This window comes from Tiliqua scincoides, chromosome 3 (genome assembly GCF_035046505.1).
Source record: "Tiliqua scincoides isolate rTilSci1 chromosome 3, rTilSci1.hap2, whole genome shotgun sequence".
Classification (NCBI taxonomy): Eukaryota; Metazoa; Chordata; class Lepidosauria; order Squamata; family Scincidae; genus Tiliqua; species Tiliqua scincoides.
Window position 1 is genome coordinate 164913598 of NC_089823.1, and position 20157 is coordinate 164933754.

Genomic DNA, 20157 nt, shown 5'->3' on the forward strand with positions numbered 1-20157 from the left:
GTAACAGAGATGGTGCTATTCAATCTTGCAACTTAGGTGATCTTTAGCACTTTATTTTTATTTTTTTATTTTTTTGTATTGCATAAGACTCAAAAAACAATACTCCCTAGGAAGGCATTGCCATGGTCTCTAGATTCTGTAAATCTATCAAAGTTGAAATTTTCAAAAATCACTACAACTGTCCTGCAAAACTTTTTAAGATGTATTTTAGGTCAGGCGCTAGTACACAACAGCATATCCCAAATTGGAACAATTCCCTGCCTCATTCATTGTACTCTTTGACCCCCTACCAGTTTGAGTGCCAGGCAGTGCTCGAAAAGGAAAAAGAAATGAAAATGTCAAGTTAATTTTGCAGCCAGAATGCAAAGAAATTCAGGAAAATTTGTATTCAACTTGGAGAATTCACAGTCTATTTATTTAATGGATTTATACTCCACTCCCCAATCAGGATTTCCGAAGCAACTCACAAACATAATGACAATTCAGTATAACAGGCAATAATCAAAAACACAATAAAAACAACAATCTAAACAGATTAAAAACAATAAAGAAACCCATCAATCATACACGATATCAGTGAAATGCCAAAAGCATTGCTAAATATAAATGTCTGCTCAGCTAAACCAACCATCAGTCTTCATCCAATGCAGCAATTAGAAAGGTGTTTACCCTCTTTCTAAAAGGCAGAAGTGAGCCAGTCTAGTGAGTCTCCCTAAAAAGCTCCATGAAAGTGTACCACAAACAAGAAGGCCTGACTCATGGCCTGATCTTAGCCGTCGCACTTCAGAAAGTATGGTTGACAGTGCACAGCCCATGGAGAGACACCACTTGTGTGGGGCTCTCTAATGTCTCACTGTTCCTTAGCCAGAACTCATTTTCTTGCAGCTTGCACTCAAAGGCAAACTGAAAGAGAGAAAAAAAGGTTTCCTGCAGATGTATCCCTTCATTGTAACCTACAACCATCCATCACAAGACCCATGTTCAGCTGAGCCAGTGTATTCCATGGCTGCTTGCATCATGATTACATCGATTCCATTGTCCTGTCCAACTCTCAGAAATATAGTGGGTAGCAACATGCACTGCTTTTTGCTTATGAACTTCTAGAATGTGTTCAAGGTTCTTTGCTATTGTACAGTCTTTGTTCATATATCCAGATGTTCATCCTGCTGTTTGCAGATGACATAAAGGGCATAAGATTTGCTTAATCTTTTAGTTTCCTGTGCTAGGACAGCTTTCCTTTCTATTTTATTTTCATTGAGAACAAACTTAATATTTTAAACAAGAATTCTTAAAACAGAAATACCCAGAGTTTGAACTGCATAATCCTATCACACTACCCCTACCTCCTGTACAAAAGAACCTGTTGGGTAACCCCTGACACTGATTGAGATTCTTATATGATTCACAAATGCATGTACAAAAGTGCATATTTCATTACTCAGCTTTCAGTGTTCCACAGCTGAACAGAGTTGCCACCATTCAAAAATATATTGTGCTTGATGTCAGTTAAAATGAAATCTCTGTCTGTGATGATTGAACTTTAATAACTGTTTTCACACATGCAAGTAATCACTTGATGTTGCTGCTACTAGACAATAAACCAGCACATGTGAACTCACTGCTAGCAGCACACTGGTTTTCTATATGCCTCCTTACATATTTTACGCAAGCCTACTGTAAGTAGTGGCTTAAGAATACAATCCTATTCACATTTTCTGGGAACAAGCCCATTGACTATAATGGGACTTGCTTCTGAGTAGACATGCATCAGATTGGGCTCTAAGTTATCCAGATTTCCAAATATCCATATGTTGTAGGTTTCCCATCAGGTAGTTGAATCCAGACTGCATCCCACTAACACCATTATCTCTAAGCACCATGAGTTATGTCACTGCCAGAACTGTAATGGTATTTTGGACTGTGATTTCTGTGTTTGAGAAATAATTTGACTTTTGTTTAGTACAAACACTGAAATTGCATTGTATAGTGACACCTGCAATATGACTCTTCAGTCCTCCAGCTCTGTGCTCTAGGCAAGCCGTATGTTCATGTTTACACTTATCAAGGACAATCTGCCTTGGCTTTTGCACATTAAGCCTTGAATCTTAAGACCCCACAAACAACACTCATGCTGTGTCTAATCCAAGGGGCCTCCATATTTGTTTTGCCCCAGGCACATGGCACTTCTGGATGGGTCTATGCAGGTCTCATTGTAGACATTGCAATGTTTACGCTGCATTTAATGGTGATGGCACTTCCGCTGTTCAGTGTTTACAATATTATTATGCACTTTTTATACCTCCAGAAATGTAAGCCTGGGTAGCGCAACACAGAATGGCAACCTTCAACAGCAGTGTGACTGCCTGTTACTGCTGATTGCTCAGCTAGAAAAACAGCAGCAGTAGCTTCTAGCTTTCTTGGATGTAATCACTGTTACGGGCTACGGAGTGCTGAAGTCTTGTTAGAATTCTGTCTACAAATCACTTTCACTTTGGAATATGTCAAATATGGAATGTATCTAATATGATGGCAACAAGGAAATGATTTTTCAGCAAGTAACAAGGTAAGCGCCACTTTAACATTGGTGCACCTATTCTCAGAAAAGGAAACACCTCCCCTCAAAGGAGGTCACAACTGATAGCTATGAGGGCTGTATTAAATACATTAATGGAGGAGACATGCAAACAAGCACCCCTAGAATCATTTCATTGCACACATTTCACATATTCTGGAGTCTTTAGTAGCATTGTACTAAAGTATGTAAGTATGTAAGCATTGTACTAAAGCATTACGTATGTACACACAGGATTCACCTCATCAAGTTATGCTCAAGTCCCTCCATGAAAGCAAATGCCATAAGTCTTGCTGAGCACAGCTGTTTGCTTACAGAAGAGCCACAAATAGTCAGGCCTTTACAGGCCCCTTTCATTTAAAACTAGTCATAATTTTATCTTCAGCTCAATTCTGATCTTGCACAGTAAACCTGTCAACCGATGAAACTTTGAGCTAAAGTACTACAATGTATTAATGACATTGTAAAATACCCTTTATTCAGTTCTGTACACAGGAAGCTGATTTCATTACAGATATGCGATACATTAATCTTGTCTGCCTTTTAATGATAATTAAATCTTATTGATCTGTCAGCCTCCCCTGAGTGATCCCGAGAGAAAAAGCAAGCCAAAGATAAAGATAATTTTTCCACACAGTATGCAAAATAGCATAATTGTACATCACATCTAAACAAGGCAGCTTTCTGATTTTATTTCCTAGAGGGGAATCCAGGGGAATCCAATTGTTAATTGGAAACAAATATCTGAGATTGTTTTGTTTTATTTTTTAGACCAGGAATAGTGGGAACAAAGTGTTTAGTATGGCTGGAATATGGGTGGAAGAATACAGAGAGGATGAAGTCTCTAGATATTAGAAACAGAAGAGTATTATTGCATCATCCTTTTTGTTTGAATCATTTTTGAGCCAGTAGTTATTAAATAGTTTCAAATCAAATTTCCTTTGGGTAAAAGTTGTCTCAAACAGAAAAAAAATCATAACAAAGGTGAAATACACACACACACACACACACACACACACACACACACACATCATACAGGAACAGACAGCCTGAAGGGTGCCTAAGCAAATATCTGAGAAACGGGTAGATGATATGCAAGAAGCACGCATGGCCTCTGGGACACCAAGTGCCTTGGGAACAAAGTGGCAGGTAAGGCACGGCGAGTTTAGCATCTGTGCAAGGAGAAGGGGAAGGCAAGCGGACCTCTGAGTTTTGGAGAAGGAGAGGGAAGACTCCCTGAGTTGTGAAGAGGAGAGGAGGAAGAGGAGAAGGTAAGTGTACTCTTTCTAACTCTTTGTCTTCTAACCTTAAATCAACCTTAGATCAACACTGAATTTAGCTTTACCTTTGCAGTATACACTTCCGCTGGGCCTCTATTACTGTTGATTTGAGCAACCTACCGCTACTGCTCTGAACATGTTAGAAGAGGACTGGAGAGCCCAGTAGAGCCGCAGGCTGGAGAGGGCAGTGGACAGATGGACTAAGGGCTTATCCATTCACTGCTCCTCCAGGGTGCTGCTCCATGTGCCATTTCAGGTTTCTTCATGGCACGGTTGGCCGTGGGAAGGAAAATGCACAAACTGGAGACTAGCCTGTCCCGCAAACCATGGGGGAGGAAGGGACAACTCAGTGGATAAGCATTATTCTGTTCCCACATTCCTCCTCCTGGACACATCCTTCAAATCCAACTTCCTTTAAAAGGGGGGGGGAGGAAGCTGAAGGAGAGGTGGGAAGTTGCCTGGGGCGAAGGATTTGATTGGGATACCATATCTAGACCTGATCTATCTTCAGCTGCAACTAGTCACAGAAAGAGTCCAGCCTTGGTAAGGAATGAACTCAAGGAGGTGGATTAGAACCCTGCAACCATGTTGCATCTAGCTAAGATACTTTTTCTATATCCAGATGGGGAATGTCCTCACTAATGATGGCACATCCCTAAATAGGTATTGAAGTTTGAAAGAAATGTACTGCAATTCTGGTGAGAGGGGGAGGGAATTTGGGTTGGTTGGTAATGAAACAATGAAGGCCAGCAACTATGCAAATTGAAAACTTATCATTTACTGTTTGAAAAAATATAAGGAAAGACAACTCAAAGGTCCTGTTTGAGTATCTTTGGCCGCAAGCCTAACCAACTTTCCAGCAATGACTTAAGGGCAATGCAACTCTGAGGTAAGGGAACAAACATTGCCTTACTTTGAGGAGGCCTCCATGATTGCCCCCCAACTGCAGGATGCAGCACATGCCCCACTAGCGCAGCTATGCCAATGTCTTTGCAAATGACACTAAAAAAAAATCTTACTGAATCTATGGATACATGACCAAGTAAATTGGTGTGTGGATGCAAACCCAGTCTAAAATAATAAAGCACAAGCAATTACAACATACTGATAGGTTTTTGTGAACCACACAGTGATATATTTTAAAAAGAGAATGTTTTGTCATTCTTTCACATGGATTGACAAGTCCTTGATTTTCTTTGTTTCAAATTCAGAATAAAATACCAAGACTTTGAAGGGAAAATGTCACAAATCATTGACCACCATTTCAAACTAAAATCAGATTTCTGAGAATTTAATATAATTAACAAATTTGTTTTCAATAAATGCAAAGCACCCAATTATTTTTATTTAAATATTTCAATACCTCATAAAAGCTTTCTGCAGAAATGCACTTATATACTGTATACTCAAATTTTTCAAAGCCCCAAAAATAATGCATAGTTTGAATGATCATCACTATCATTTCCATGAGTTCAGCTATCTTTGGGTAGCATGTAATCCAAGCTCCAGAGACATACTTGATCTACGTTAAATAATATCTATCTAGACACAAGATTTACAAGCCTATAGCTCCTAATCTGCAGAGTAATGAATTCTGGCACAGGTTTAATGTTATCAGGCACAGGGGATCCATAACTGTACCTATTAAATGGGGCTTCAAAGCTTAGGATGTCATTTTTATGAATGCAATGGGCGCCATTTCAGGAAGAAAGCAAGAATCAGTGCCACTCTTTGATATTTGTTATTTAATCTTGAATATATTCAAATATCTGAAGAGCATTAGTTGGGTTAATTTCTTATATCACATGATAAGTAATGTTAGCAATGTAGGTCAAACAGTCTTTCATAGTTTGGCACTTGGCATTTGGTGGGCCGCTGTGACTGGGGCATTTGGTGGGCCGCTGTGAGATACAGGAAGCTGGACTAGATGGGCCTATGGCCTGATCCAGTGGGGCTGTTCTTATGTTCTTATGGCACACATACCTGAAACACAGGCCCATTTTATTGTATATGACAATAGCATAATGTGAAGATGGAGTGAACTGGTCTTAAATATAGGTGCTCTTCAGAAATATTACATGTCCTCAGAAAAATAAGAGGTGAATGTGTGATTTCTCTTACCCTCCCCAAAAAGGCATGTTTGCTGTTACAGACCATGTGGGGAGAGGTACACCATGAAAACCAAATGACAAACAGAATTGAAGAATGTAGATTTCTTTGCCTTGGCAGATGTGTACAAATAGATCTCACCTATTTATAAAAGCAGATCCCCCCCCCCGCCCCCATATTCTGAACTGGTAAAACGCCCAGCATTACAAAAACAGAGTCTATACTGCAAGGAGCTCTGAAAGGTACAGTGAAACCAAACGTTCTTCAAGCACAGCCATGCACTGCACCTCCCCATGACATCTCTGACACTGAGTGCAGGTCTTCTAGTCTCAGAGGCAGATAACACATTTTGTACACATTTCAACAGTATTATCGAGTGCAGAGCTTTATTTTTCCCTGAAGGAATCAATGGTAACCTTTCACTTAGGTGTGGGAGAGGAATATGAATGCATTTGGAGATACTACAGGACTGGTAAAATGTACTGGACTGGAATTACTGGACTGAACTGGCAATCAAACCCGCCCCTCCCCGCAAAGTCCAAGCCTGGGTTTAGTTTCTTTTTCATTCTGCAGTGTGGCAGAATGTTGAGAACTAGCTTCTTTCTAGAGAGCCAGAATTGCACATGATTCAGAGCTTCTGGACTTCAGGGGACTAAGCGAATGCTGACACAGTTTCTTGGATGTGATCATATGAAGTGCAGCATTTGAAGAAACAAAACTGTGGTTAATCTACCTGAATGTTTTGTTTTTTTTAAAAAAAAGATTGAAGGGAGGCTGACTGTTAGTTGGAAAAAGGAGTTTTCACACTTCATCCTTCTTGGATGCGACAACATGCCTGAACTATTCTTTTAGGTCAAACAGAAAACACTTTTGGGGTTGAATACAAGGGAGTGGGCTTGTGGCCTGAAACACCTAAAACAGATAGGGCCAGAGTTAAAAGCCATTTGCAAGTGTTCTGAGCTGCAAGTCTGGATAAATGCTGCTGTCACTTCCTGAGCCCTGGGTTTCATAGAAGCCAAGGAGCAATGGGACTGCAAGTTATCACTGCTGCTCCACAATGGATCCTGTTTTCTCAGGGGCTCTGCAGTGATTTATTGATGTCCCACCTTTCCAATTCCTAAGAAAACTCATAAAAATAAAAGTTCAAATCCAATAAACAAAAAAATGAACTTTAAACAAAAAAACCCAGAGCAGTTCAAAACAAATCTATGTAGATAACAATAAACCTTATCACAAAAACATGTATATCACAGTCAATGGGACTTTTAGACTTTCCACCTCACCCTCATGCTTACTAATGGATTAGTGAAACTACTCCTATACAACTCCTGTGATCTCCAAGTGGCAGCCCTCTCAGTCCTGAGAACTCCCCCTGCCTCTGACTACTTACTCCACACACTCTCTCTAAGTGTGTCTTCTACCTTCTCATCCTTTCTGGCTGTCTGGCTTGTCATCAACTTTTTTTTCTTTCTTTTGTTAATTCCTCTACCTTCCTCTTGCAGTCCAACTCTAACTAAGAGCCTAATCCTATCCAGCTTTCCAGTGCCAATGCAGTTGTGCCAACAGGGAATGTGCAGGATCCTGTAGTGGGGGGCAGTCATGGAGGCCTTCTCAAGGTAAGGGAAAGTTTGTTTCCTTACTTTGGGGCTGCATCAGTGCTGGAATGTTGGATAGGATTTGGGCCTAAGTCCCCCACACTCATGCAGCAACACCAGTGGAGAGTGTGATGTATTCTGAAGGGGGCAGTCTGGAAGGCTCCTTGAGGTAAAGGAACTTTCATTCCCTTACTCTGGGGCAAGCCTCCACTGCCCCAATGGCAACCAATTGTGATTAGGTCTGAGCTGGCTTTAATGACAGCAGAACACAGTTCCATTGCCATGAAATGGCCTCCAAAGTCCTGCACAGGCTGCTGCTGGTAACCATTTTAGAAGTGTCACCGCTGGAAGCTTGCCACTGGCCCTGCCACCAGCAGAAAGCCAGCATGGTGGACAAAATGGGTCAGGGATCAGGGCCTCAGGGGGCATTGCAGGGGCAGGGGTTGGTATCGGGGGCAATGGCTCCACAGACATCGTCTGCTCCATTTTGGTCCTGAGACACCCCTTTGCTAAAGAGCTGGCACACTTCCAAGTAGACCCATGGGGCCCTTACAGGAGTGGAGGGAGCTCAGTGCAAGAAATGTTTATTTATCTTTCCTTCACCACCACCCTTATCGTAAATATATATTTTTATTCAGTCTTCACCCTGTCCTACTACTTGGAATCTTAATTAAAACAATATGCCTGTATTTGTACATTTCTTTTTTATTTCAGAACTCATATTTTCTCTCTGTCTCCTACAATTGTTTTCTACTTAGACTGTAAGTACCTATCTTTTTTTTTTATCGGATCATTTCCAGGTATAAAGCTAATGCCTGGTATATAATATTGATTATGTTGTTTCTATATGCCCTAGCTTCTATAGCTATATTTTAGGAAATCCAAAACCTGGATTTTATTCTTCTAAAGAACTTTCCAGTTGATTCCACTTCTAACTTAATAATCATTTCATCTGCTAACTTGACCTAACACCTACTACAAGGTTCCTGGCAGTCCACCAATTAGTAATAATTTTGTATAGTCACACATGATTCATTGTACCAAATTCATCTCTGCCAAGTGCTAACTTCTTCCTCTTAAAATGTCTGTCAGCTGTTAAGATCCAAGAATGGATGAATACACTGGAGACAGGTAGGCTAAGGCAAAAGGTCTATAGTCAGGTGATACAGGTGGACAACGGAGCGGCCTTCATCACTGATCAATTTCTATAACTGACTTGTTTGGGTGTTAGCAGAACTCAGAGCCTTAACAGTAGTCAGTGACACCAGAACATCCCTCCAGTGTCACCCAATTTCCCAGGCCAGAAGGATTCTGGATCTTGAAGTGACTCTTGACTAGAATTGCCTGCAGCACCAACCAGCAACCTTGATGGTGCAGGAAGTAGGGAGCCCATATCTGAACACAGTGGTCTTCGATCAAGCCCAGCACCCATGATGCTATCTAGTCAATTCCTATAAATCTCTTTTCCTCAACAGTATTTATACTTAAAGTTACATCTTATTTATGATGGCATTTTTATTCCAGCCCCCTCCCCCCTCATTGTGGTGACATACAACATAAGAACATAAGAATAGCCCCACTGGATCAGGCCATAGGCCCATCTAGTCCAGCTTCCTGTATCTCACAGCAGCCCACCAAAGGCTCTCCCTTCCTCATATTATCCTCACAGCTACTCTGTGAAGTGAGTTGACTGGACAATTATCATTCAATGAGATTCATGGTTCAGTCAGGATTTGAATCCAGGTTTTTCCATCTTGCAGCACAATCCTATGCAGGTCAACTGAAAAGTAAATATTACAGTGTTCAAAGGAGTTTAAACCCAGGAAAGTGTTATCAGCTTGCAGCCAGCCAGCCCAACTTATTGGGCTACCCTGCTGGTTGAATGAGTGTTCCACCAGTGCCACCTGCCTTATGGGAGTCATACACAGCAACTGTGTGTGCAGCCATGGGCTGCCAGATTACTGGCAGGGTGGCTGGAGACTTCCCACACATACCAGCAGATTCCTCTGGACATGCCAAGACAGGTAAGGTGGTGGAGGAGGAGGCAGGACAGGGGGTGAGGGCAGAATGAGGTGCTGACAGTTGCAGGGAGTGGGAGAATTGCACTGAAGAAGATTACCCCTCCAACTACTACTCCACAGGATGCAGCAGTAGCCATTTAGGCATTGCTGCATTGGTGGGAGGGGGGGAGAATAGGATTGGTCTGTTAGTGTGCTATTATAACCATCCCACCACACATTATACCACACCATACCTTGTCTGTGGAGTATGGAAATATTTCAATAAAAAAGATAAGAATGTTAATAAATATGAACTTCTTAACAACAACAACCCGTTGCAGAAGCTAAAACAACTTCCTCCACCCAATCGGCTTCATCATTGCTCTAATGCAGTGTTTCTCAAACTGTGGGTCGGGACCCACCAGGTGGGTTGCGAGACAATTTCAGGTGGGTCCCCATTCATTTGAATATTTTATTTTTAATATATTAGACTTGAGGCTACCATGATATTTGACTGCATTTGGGGAAATGTTATCAACCTGTACTTTTAACAAAATACTATGTATATTCTTTTAACAATGATAGTAAAGGAAATTTACTCCTGGGTAAGTGTGGGTAGGATTGCGGCCTAGGATAGTTAAAAATCTTCCTGCTTGATGATGTCACTTCCGGTCGTGACATCACTTCCAGTGGGTCCCTACAGATTCTCACTGTCCCAGTGGGTCCTGGTGCTCAATGTGTGAGAACCACTGCTCTGATGATTTAGCAGCCTTTCCAACATTCTAACCTGAACACAAGGTGGCAAAACAAATTCCTTCCCATCTTAGCTGTGTCAGTAGGCTAAATAACTGAGCAGCATCTTAACTTTCTTTTTTTATTTTCAGAATAAAATTTACACCTGTTTGATCAGAGATGGGACTCTCCTACCAAAAGATACTGAACACAAGCAGTTATAATGAATCCCAACATAGTGCCATACTAACAGTTCCAACACACAGCTGTGCTAATTTAGGCCCATACTTCATCTTGTTCCACAGCAGGATGTGCATTACCCTTGTAGTATTGCAAACAACATTCACAATAATGAGTGCATTACTAGAGCGCTTTGTTTTACTGCAGCTAACCTTCAACACAATAACAGTCCATTAAGATTTTGTTATGCTCCTACACAGCTGAGGCTTCTGCAATCATTTTTCTTTTTAAAATAAGAACACCAGCACATACCTATACAGCTCAGGAACAGAAAAGTGGTGCATTCACAAAGTTAGTAATATTTCAGTGGTGCTCCCACAACAGATCTTCCCCAGTGGATTATTTTTTCATCAGGTTTGCAAAAGACCCTGTCTTTTCCCCAAAATTCTCACAGTAGCACACTTGGGGGTTACCTCATTTAAGGCTTTTAACAATCCCATGCTACTGACAGCCCACTCCTAACCAACTTTCCAGTGCTGATGTAGCCACGATACAGCCCTGAGGTAAGGGAACAAACATTTCCTTACCTTCAGGAGGCCTCCATGTCTACCTCCCTCTTGTAGAATGCAGTGCTTGCCCTGTTGGCAACAGCTGCATTGGCGCTGGAAATTTAGTTAGAACTGGGCTGTTTGTTAGACTGAGACAGAAGGATTTGCTTAACATCACCCAGTAAACTTCATGGCTGAGTAGGATTAGAACTCAGATCTTACTAGTCCATTGCTACCTTCGCAGCAAATATATATATATTGCTGCAATGATTCTTGAATGCCAGCAGTATTGCAGAATACATAGGGAATATAGGACAGCTATGTGGCTAATAGAAAAACATATTCTATATGACCCATACCCAATGATTAATGCCAATTATAACAGGCACCCTTTATTCTATTTCTAGACACTTTTCAATCTAATGCATATCCAAAGTTCTTCAACTCTAATGTCCATCTTGGTATATTAGCAAAAGAATTTTTTTTAAAGGTTTTTCCTGATTTCTTTTTTTTTTGAGAAACCATGCTTAGCATGACTGTACTATTATTATTATTATTATTATTATTATTATTATTATTATTATTAATACCCTGCCTTTCTCCCTGAAGGAACCCAAGGCAGCTGTAGCAAGTGATCTGCCTCTAAAAAGGTAGGAATGAACCATACTACCAAGAACAAAGCGGTCAACAAGTTTATTCATTGTTAAGGGCTTACAAAAACAGTTTTTAGGCAGGCTAAACACTAACAGCGCAATCCTAACCAACTTTCCAGCACCAATACAGCCACAATGCAGTCCCAACATAAGGGAACAAACATTCCCTTACCTTGAGGAGGCCTCCATGACTGCCTCTCTCCACTAGAGAATGCAGTGTGTGCCCCAATGGCACAACTGAATTGGCACTGGAAAATTAGTCAGGATTGGACTGTAGGCTTCCAGTTCTTAATGCACTCTTGGTAAGACAAGTCCCATTAAAGACAACAAAATGGGCGACACTACACCCATTGAAATGACATGCACAAGCATGTCAATTACATGTAATGATCATTCTTTAACTATGCTGTTGCTTAAAAAAAATTGGGAAAAAAGTAGAATTCCCACTTCTAGCTGTACAAATCCACTCAAAGGTTTATGCATGAGTCAGTTCTAGGAATGATAAGCCATAATAGGTGTGGTACCTGCGGCATCAACAGGTGCTTTTGAAAAAGAATATGAGGAACTAGGGCAGAATTCTTTATTGCCTGATAGAAAGGGCAATGTGTCTGAATATAACTTCATTTGTCTGAAGTGTCCCAAAAAAGTGAGATGCATTTGACAACACAGATCCTGAACTCATCTACAATGAATGAAAAAAGAATTCATCACATAACACTGAAGGAATTACAGATAGTAATATCTGTATTTAACTACTCATTGTCACAGGCTTTTGCAATGATTGGCTGGCATCTGTGCTCCATCTGACAGCAGCAGATTGGTATTCTCTGCACACGTCCTCTCAATTCCTGTCGCCTGTGTTTGCTGTCCTTTGCACATTACACACAATGCATTATTTACTCAAACACAAACCTTTCAGTAATGCTCATAAGTAGCACTCTCCACATGCAACTATGCACCAGAATTAAAGCCAGATCCAATCCCAGGGTGCAGATGTGAGTCTTCCCTCCCTTCAACCATCCAGTGGGTCGGAATAACCCTCTAGAATGCTGCAGAAAATACTTCCTAACCTGATTTTCTCGCAGATGCTTCAATCACTTCATTTCGCAGATGCTTCATTTATGTTTGTTGATTTCTTTCTTTGAGACAGTATGAAATTCAGTGTGTCTTTCATATCTGTCATGGTAACTTTCTGGTTAAATAACTGCATTGTGAACTGCAAGTGTGACTGAGGACAAACCTCAGCAGCCTAGTATCTTAGCACAGCACAGAAATATATTTTTTTTCTTTATGAACAGCCATTTAGTAAAAAGGATGCTGTTGTCAGCACACAGATTTCAAGAGCAGTCAGCAAGGACTACAGCATCCTTCTTTAAAGAAGCAGGCAATCTTACTATTTCCCATTTATTAAATGATTCAACATTGCAGTAAGCCAGCAACTAATTAATATGAGCAACACAGTGCTGGACATGAACAAGGATAAGACACCCCCTTTTGAGATGTAAAGGGACAAGCAAACATACATTTCATATACCCAGCCTGGAAATGTATTACTATTCACTCTGTGCTTTAATAGCCCCTTGACAGAACTTTGGCTTTCCATTATTGCATCAAAAGTCATTTACAGCAAGGCCTGTAACCAGATAATACAACTGAAGAGACCCTCCCCCCCCCCACTCTTTTTCGTAACTAGTAGTTAATTTACTTTCTTCAAAGCAATCTCACAACTGAATGCAAAAATAATTAGTAACAATTAGGTAAGATTCTTAAGTAAACAGACAGTTGAACACACACACACACACACACACACACACACACACACACACACACACACATTTGTGAAATAATATACTCACCATTAGCACTGCAAAGTTACCGAAGTGAGCACTATGAAGGGTAGTTATATTGTCTGCAGAGCTAATTATGTGGCACCCTTCTCCCCACCAGCCTCCATGTCCATCTAGAAGGTCAAAATCCCAAAAGACTGCAATGGGGTTTACACCCTGTGTAAAGTGCTTCAATGCTATAGTAAGAGGACTGGTGAGGTTTCCAATACTGCACCCATCTGCAAAAAAAAACAAAAAAAAACTGAATTAGAGCAACAAAGTGGAAAAAGCTTTATTGCTACATGCTCTGTCCAGAGGTTCTTAAAACGTTGTATAGACATGCATGTGTGCGAGCCCAGACACACATGCACACCCCTCAGTAAAAGCAAAAGCCAAAAAAATCCCTCTCTGGTCTATCAGTATAAAAGAGGACAACCTCTTTTCTACAAAAGTTTGAAACAGTTAATATTAACCCCAATTGCTATTTAGTCAGTAAGTCTTCAAATAATCTAATCATTATTCATAAACTGGACATACCGCTGAAATGCCCTGAATTAGAGTGATGACAGAGGCTGCTATCAATAACAGCCAAAAAAATCAAAACAAGCCCCAACTGTTTGAGTATGATTAACAGTTAAGGAAATGTCTTAGTCTGAAATCCAAACAACTCCTAAAATGCGAACAGAAATGTGCACCAATTCAGGATCACATAAAGTGATTAAAATTATATGGCTTGCCTAAAGAATAATCTTTAGGCTATTACGTTCACCTTTAAAAGCACCTGTTTCAGATTTCTCATCTACAGAGGTACATTGATGGCTATAAATACGCATGCAACAGGGCTCCATACTCCCCCCTTCATCAATCTTAAATTGTGAATCTCCAGGATTCAGTATTTTTTCAATGCTCACAATAAAGATTAACAAACAGCATTCTCCCTCCCCACCTCCCAGCCACCTTGACTTTACTTATAAACTTCAAAAAGCTACATAAATAATCATGCTAGGAAAGGTGAATCATGCATTCATAGCTGCAGTGCTCCACCAATGTCGAAGTTTATTCACATATAACTATGCAGTTGTGAAGAAACCCACACATTTGTATTAAAGCATCAGCATACATCAGCATACCTGTGCACTCCACTGCACCATTCTTTTATATACTCTTAACATATAGCCTGGCTCTCAGATTAAAGAAACAGAGCTTCACGCTTACCTATTTTAACAAAGACAACTGGCGTTCCGATCGTCCTATGCTTCCCATATTCTGCAAGGTTAGATGAGTTTGCAGTGATCGGGAAGAGTTTTCCATTCCGAAAGGCAATAAACTGTAGCTTGCAAGAGGAGTTATCAACAGATTGCAAGGCTGAAGACGGAGAGAAGACAGACCGTGGCAAATGAACTGAAGCTACTGCCACAGCATTCTGTACAATGAGAGGAAAAAAGAAAATTTAAAATGCAAATCACAACAGGGTAGCTTTCATTTTGTTTTAAACTCCTGTATGAGAAATGTACACTGCCGCTCTTCTTTTCCAACATGCTAGAAGCAACCAAAGGAGCAGGAGCTGTAACCATGGGAATAGGATTGGTACAGTGCATATTAAAACAGAAAAGGTTTTGATTGAATGTGTGAGTCTGTATGGTCAAGCTCCCTGCTGCAGAGGTGAGAATGGTTCTTACCATGCCTGCTAGAGGGTCCATCAACACTGCAGATCTGATTTAAAGAGACAACCTCTACCAGGTTTTCTCCTTCATTTAAAACACAGACAAGTTACATTAAAACATATCTCTCTGAAAGGGTAATTAGAGGGGAATGCATTTTATTAATACAGAGAATTGCATCAGAGGATGACTCTAAATACTGAAGAATGCAAAGCAGCAGCAGTTTCTTATTTCTTATGAGCCTATGATTTCATCTGTAAGGAAAATTTCTCAGACCACTGTTGCAGAAAATGTGTGTGTGTGTGCTTGAGTTTGTGAGTGTGCAGGTGTGTTGTGTGCATGTGTCTGTGTAAACAAAGATGTGCTATGTAAGGAGTATATCAAAATTGTCAGACCACAATCATCTTGTGATTGTGTTATGTGATTTTTTTTGGGTTTGTGATACAAAATATACACAAAACACAACTACAGAAATATTAAGCTGATTTTCTTTCTACTAGTCATCTCTTTCTCTTGCAGAAGTGGTGACCTTGTCATTAAACCCAGAGGCATTTATGAAGGGGGGGGGGTTCCAACAAAAACAGAAGCTGTATGGAGAAAAAAAAAGCAACTGCCCGAGATTTATAAACTCTTGTATTAACACACACACACAAACACAAAGACAGATTAGTTTTCATTTCCCCAGAGGCAAGGTACAGCTTCTGTGGCATCATTAAGATGTAGTATGCCACAGTTTGTATATACAATGTCTCCTCGTAAACAACAAAAATTAGCTTTGTAGACTTACAAACGTACATAATATTGTTATATTTATTGCTGGCTGTAATTAATTCGCATGTGACAAACAAGCAAATAGATACACAATGCTACATGCTAAAGAAGGGGGGAAGAAAGCACATATGTTATCTCCCTGACAAACAAGAGAAAAAACAAAGCTCAAATTCAAGAAAGTAGATAATGTGATTCACAGGCCATATACACAACGTATCCCCATCACTGGCATATCCTATGGAAAAGCTTATGCATGAATATGGGCTACTCCAGAGCCAGTTCTACCTTTAGGCACAGGAAAGGCATCTCACTTCATGTAGTAGATTTTGCTAGGTGACACAGATATCTGTTTAAAAAATGGTCCATAACCACTATCTACATACAAATTCCTATAGTAAACTGAATGTCACACAGTTCAATGCCTGATCAGAAATCAGAGAAAACCAGAGAGGATAACATTCTCCTTGCCACTGGGCAAAGCAATGAAGATGACTTATCCAGTGGTTACATGTTCACCATGGTCAGTTTCCACTAGAGCTGTATTCACTTCAACATGGTATCAAGGCTCATCTAGAAGGAGATTTGGGTGGCAGTTCTAGTAAGGATGGAGGCAGGCAGATATTCTAAAGTGTGGTGAAAATGGTCCGGAGCACAAATTTACTACCTTGAAAACCATTTTCACCACATCCTGGAATGCATGCCTATCTTCACTCTAACTGGGCTGGTCTCCCTTCTATTTCCAGAAGTCTACACTGCCCAAAGGAACTAGTAGTCTGCATGATGGATTAGAAGGGCCATGCAGTCTGCATGATGGGTTAGAAATCCAGAGATAGGAACTTGACACCATGGCAAATCTTGAGTTGAGTCCCAAATCTCCACCCCCCACAACTTGACTCTTGCATGAGTCATAATGGAGACCCTTTGCTGACTCGCCCCCCTCCCCAATTCTCAAGTCATTTTGACTCCAGTGTCTTTTGGGTCAGGCACCCCAGGATCAGGCACGCCAGGGCATGGACCAAAAGGGACTGGGAGGTATCTGAGCTTGGCAAGGCAGGAGGGGTTGGGATAGACAGCAGGAGGGGACAGAAGCAGCAAGCAGGAGTAGGGTTGTGCAGCAGCCACCGTGAGGCTTCTGTTAAGAGTATGACCCAATCCATTGCAGCTCTACTCAGAAATAGTCCCATTGCCTGTAATTCAATGAGGCAGCTTCTTTCTTCCAGGTAACAATCTCCAGAGCCCTGGCTGGAACCATGTGGAACTGTTTCCTGGCTTCCCTGCCTCCTTTTTCCATACTCTCTAGCCAATCTTAAGGCAAGAACTCCCTTGGGCTCCTCCTTCTGACCTCCCTCAAACAGAGGGGGAAAAAAGACCACTTTGTCCAATGATCATTGGTTCCTTCAGGGATGGACAAGACAGCTGGATCCTGTCTCCTACCCCCCACCTCCTGCTTGATGCAAAACATTAACTTTTCCCTGCTGCTGCTCACCAGGTCAGAATTATGGCTTCACAAGCTGTTTCACGCACTGCACGAAAGGTTAGCAAGCACACCCAGACACAGACGGACTTGAGTCTGCACACATGGGGATTAATTTCAGAGTTCGGCAGGGCGCTCCTCCAGATCCTGAGCCTCCATGTGGGGTCCACCATCCAACACCAAGGCTCTTGATTCTATGGTGATTCAAGGGTTGCCAAAGAATTGAGTAGCCCAATTGTGGGGCTACTCGTCTTACCTGGGGGAAAAGGACGACAGTCCCCTTCTCCCGAGGTGCCACCAGCACTACCCGGTTAGTGCTCAGGATGCTGCAGCAGCCATTTTTGGTGCCACCGCAGCCTCGTGCTCTGGGCAGCATAAAATTGGGCTGTGAACCCCAGCAGCACTATGGGGTTAACACTACTTATCTTACAGGGCTGTTGTAAGGAGGATTGCATGAAGAACACTGCACACTCAGAAAGTGCTATACAACGTTACGTATCATTCTTAAAGTGGGGGGGGGGATGCCTTCTTGACATAAGGGCTCTTTTCCTGTTAGCCCTACAGCACTAAACCAGAACTGCTTTCAGACATGACTTTCCCTTTTGGTAGCCAGACTGTAGTCTATAAAATAAAATAAAAAGTCAGTTCTGGAATGTTAGTCAACTGTTATTGAAAACAAACTTAATGTTGTGTTTGAGAAAAGATATGATCCAGAACCATAGAGAAGAAAACAGGAAGGCCTTGTTCTTTTCTCCTTTGTAACAGTCATGTTTCTGTGCAGGCCCTGGGGCATTAGTGGCAACTCACCAGTTGCCATTTAATATCATTTGAATATGACAGTGTTATTGATTAAAAATAGCAACATTTTGTTGTGGCTCAGTCTTTTACAGAAATCTTGTGTAACACAGCAGATATAACGTTTGAAAAGACAATGACTTAATCTGAGCAATAAGCATTTATTCCACATCAGGTAGTAAGGATGCCTGCTATATCCACTCAATTTTTTTTCAATAGTCTTGGGATGCATGCAGAGAAGAGAGGTTACAATATTATGAAGATCATTCTTCATATCTGCAAACAAGGCAACTAACACTGCATACATTGTTTAGGTTGTCAAATTTACCAAATTAGCTATTCATACAGAAGATTAATGATAATAAACTTGCAAGCCATTAAAAGACACACTGGGTTGCGTTTAAAGTACTGCAAATACAAAGAAGCTCACAGAAGTGACTTCTGCTCACCCAAGGCATAACAGCTGGGAGAAATTCCTCTGTCCTCTTACAGCTGTCTGCACTACATACCATTCTGCTCCTGAGGGTCCACTGACACACTGGGGCTTTTGGAGGGTGCTGAGAGCTGCAATGGGAAAGAGGGGTCTGGAAAGTCTGCTTTCCCAAACTTCCTTATGCTTGTTGTACTTTGGCTACAGTGCCAAACTGCAGTGTGAAAATGAGCAAGAATCAGCCATGGGAAATTCCTTTGGAATCAAGTATTTAAATGTGCAACTTATGGCCCAATCCTATGGACCTTGTACAACAGCTTATCTTCCAATCCGCTGTCGTAAAAGGTCAGTAATTGCACAAACATGGCACATGACAGATCTATAGGTGGAAATGGCCAGTGGCTCCCTGCTTGTACCAGAACTGCCCAGACACTGAGAAGGAGCAGCTAGATGTGGGCAGTTCATTGGCAGTTTGGGGGAAGTTTAGAGTGAGGAGGGGGAAGAACCAAGTTTGGGGGAGAGTGGGGGTGGATCCCAGCGGCAGCAACTTGCGTAAGATGTTATCCCCTCTTTCACTGCCCAATGTGCCACCTGCTTCTGGTTTATGCCAGTGGGTCTGAGGAGACCCATTGCCAACCTGGTGGCCTATTGAGAGGTACATTAAGTAAAAAATGTTTTTACTCACCGGTCATTGGCCTTTTAGTCACCCCCACCATATCATGCACTCTGTGGATGCGACTGCATGCTATGGAGTGGAGGGAATAGGATGGGGCTATTAGTTTCATTTTTACCCCAAGGACCTACAGTGTGCCTAATTTTTGCTAGATTTAATGGTGGTAGTTAAACAGGTATCCCCTGGGGGCTGGGGATAAGAATAGGCCCTCAGTTTGGCTGTACTTGTAAGAGGCGACTAAACAGCCACCGGGTAGATGGGACTCGATAGCCTGGGAAGGCAGCTCATCTGAGAGAAGGAAAACTCTCATCCCAAACCTCCACTACCTTGTAGCTACATCCAGTTATGGAAAAGGCTTCAGGAGTCAACCTCGAGGCAAAATCCAGAGCCGGAGTCCCTGAGGCAGTTCATGGTTGAACACAGTCACGTTCTGGCAACTCCTGTGACGCCGCTGGAACCAACCGTACTGGCTTCTGCCTTTCCATTGGACCATTCCAGCGATGTGGAGAGGGGGGATTTGCTGCATGGGTAACAGCCTATCCTCCATACCTACTTTACCCAGGCTTCGCGCACTGGAGAGGACACTGTTCCAGAACCACCATTCAGAGCGCGATACCATAGTCTTCCGAGACTGAAGGATGCCAACAACAAAAGTTAAACAGGTGTCCAAATATGTTGACCACAGGGGGCCCTGGGTAAACCTCAGTTGACGTTCAAGTCATGGAAACTATCACACACTTTTGTTTATTTGTCTGCACGTCCCTCCCTTAGGAGCAGGGTTCTCGCTTTTCAGTCTGTGCAAGGTGCCATGTACACTGAATGTGCCAGATAAGCAAATAAATAAATGACTAATGTGTA

The 20157-nt window shown here is 41.6% G+C and overlaps 1 protein-coding gene across 1 annotated transcript in view; it reads right to left on the bottom strand.

The window, feature by feature from the left end:
• ADGRA1 (adhesion G protein-coupled receptor A1) overlaps nucleotides 1-20157 on the bottom strand; it is a 391892-nt gene that overhangs the window by 73175 nt on the left and 298560 nt on the right. Inside the window, exons 13-14 of the mRNA XM_066621619.1 lie at nucleotides 14711-14918; nucleotides 13526-13734 (exon numbers count right to left, since the gene is read on the bottom strand). Of these exons, the coding sequence (XP_066477716.1) occupies nucleotides 13526-13734; nucleotides 14711-14918 (417 nt within the window). The remainder of the gene's footprint in view (nucleotides 1-13525; nucleotides 13735-14710; nucleotides 14919-20157) is intronic.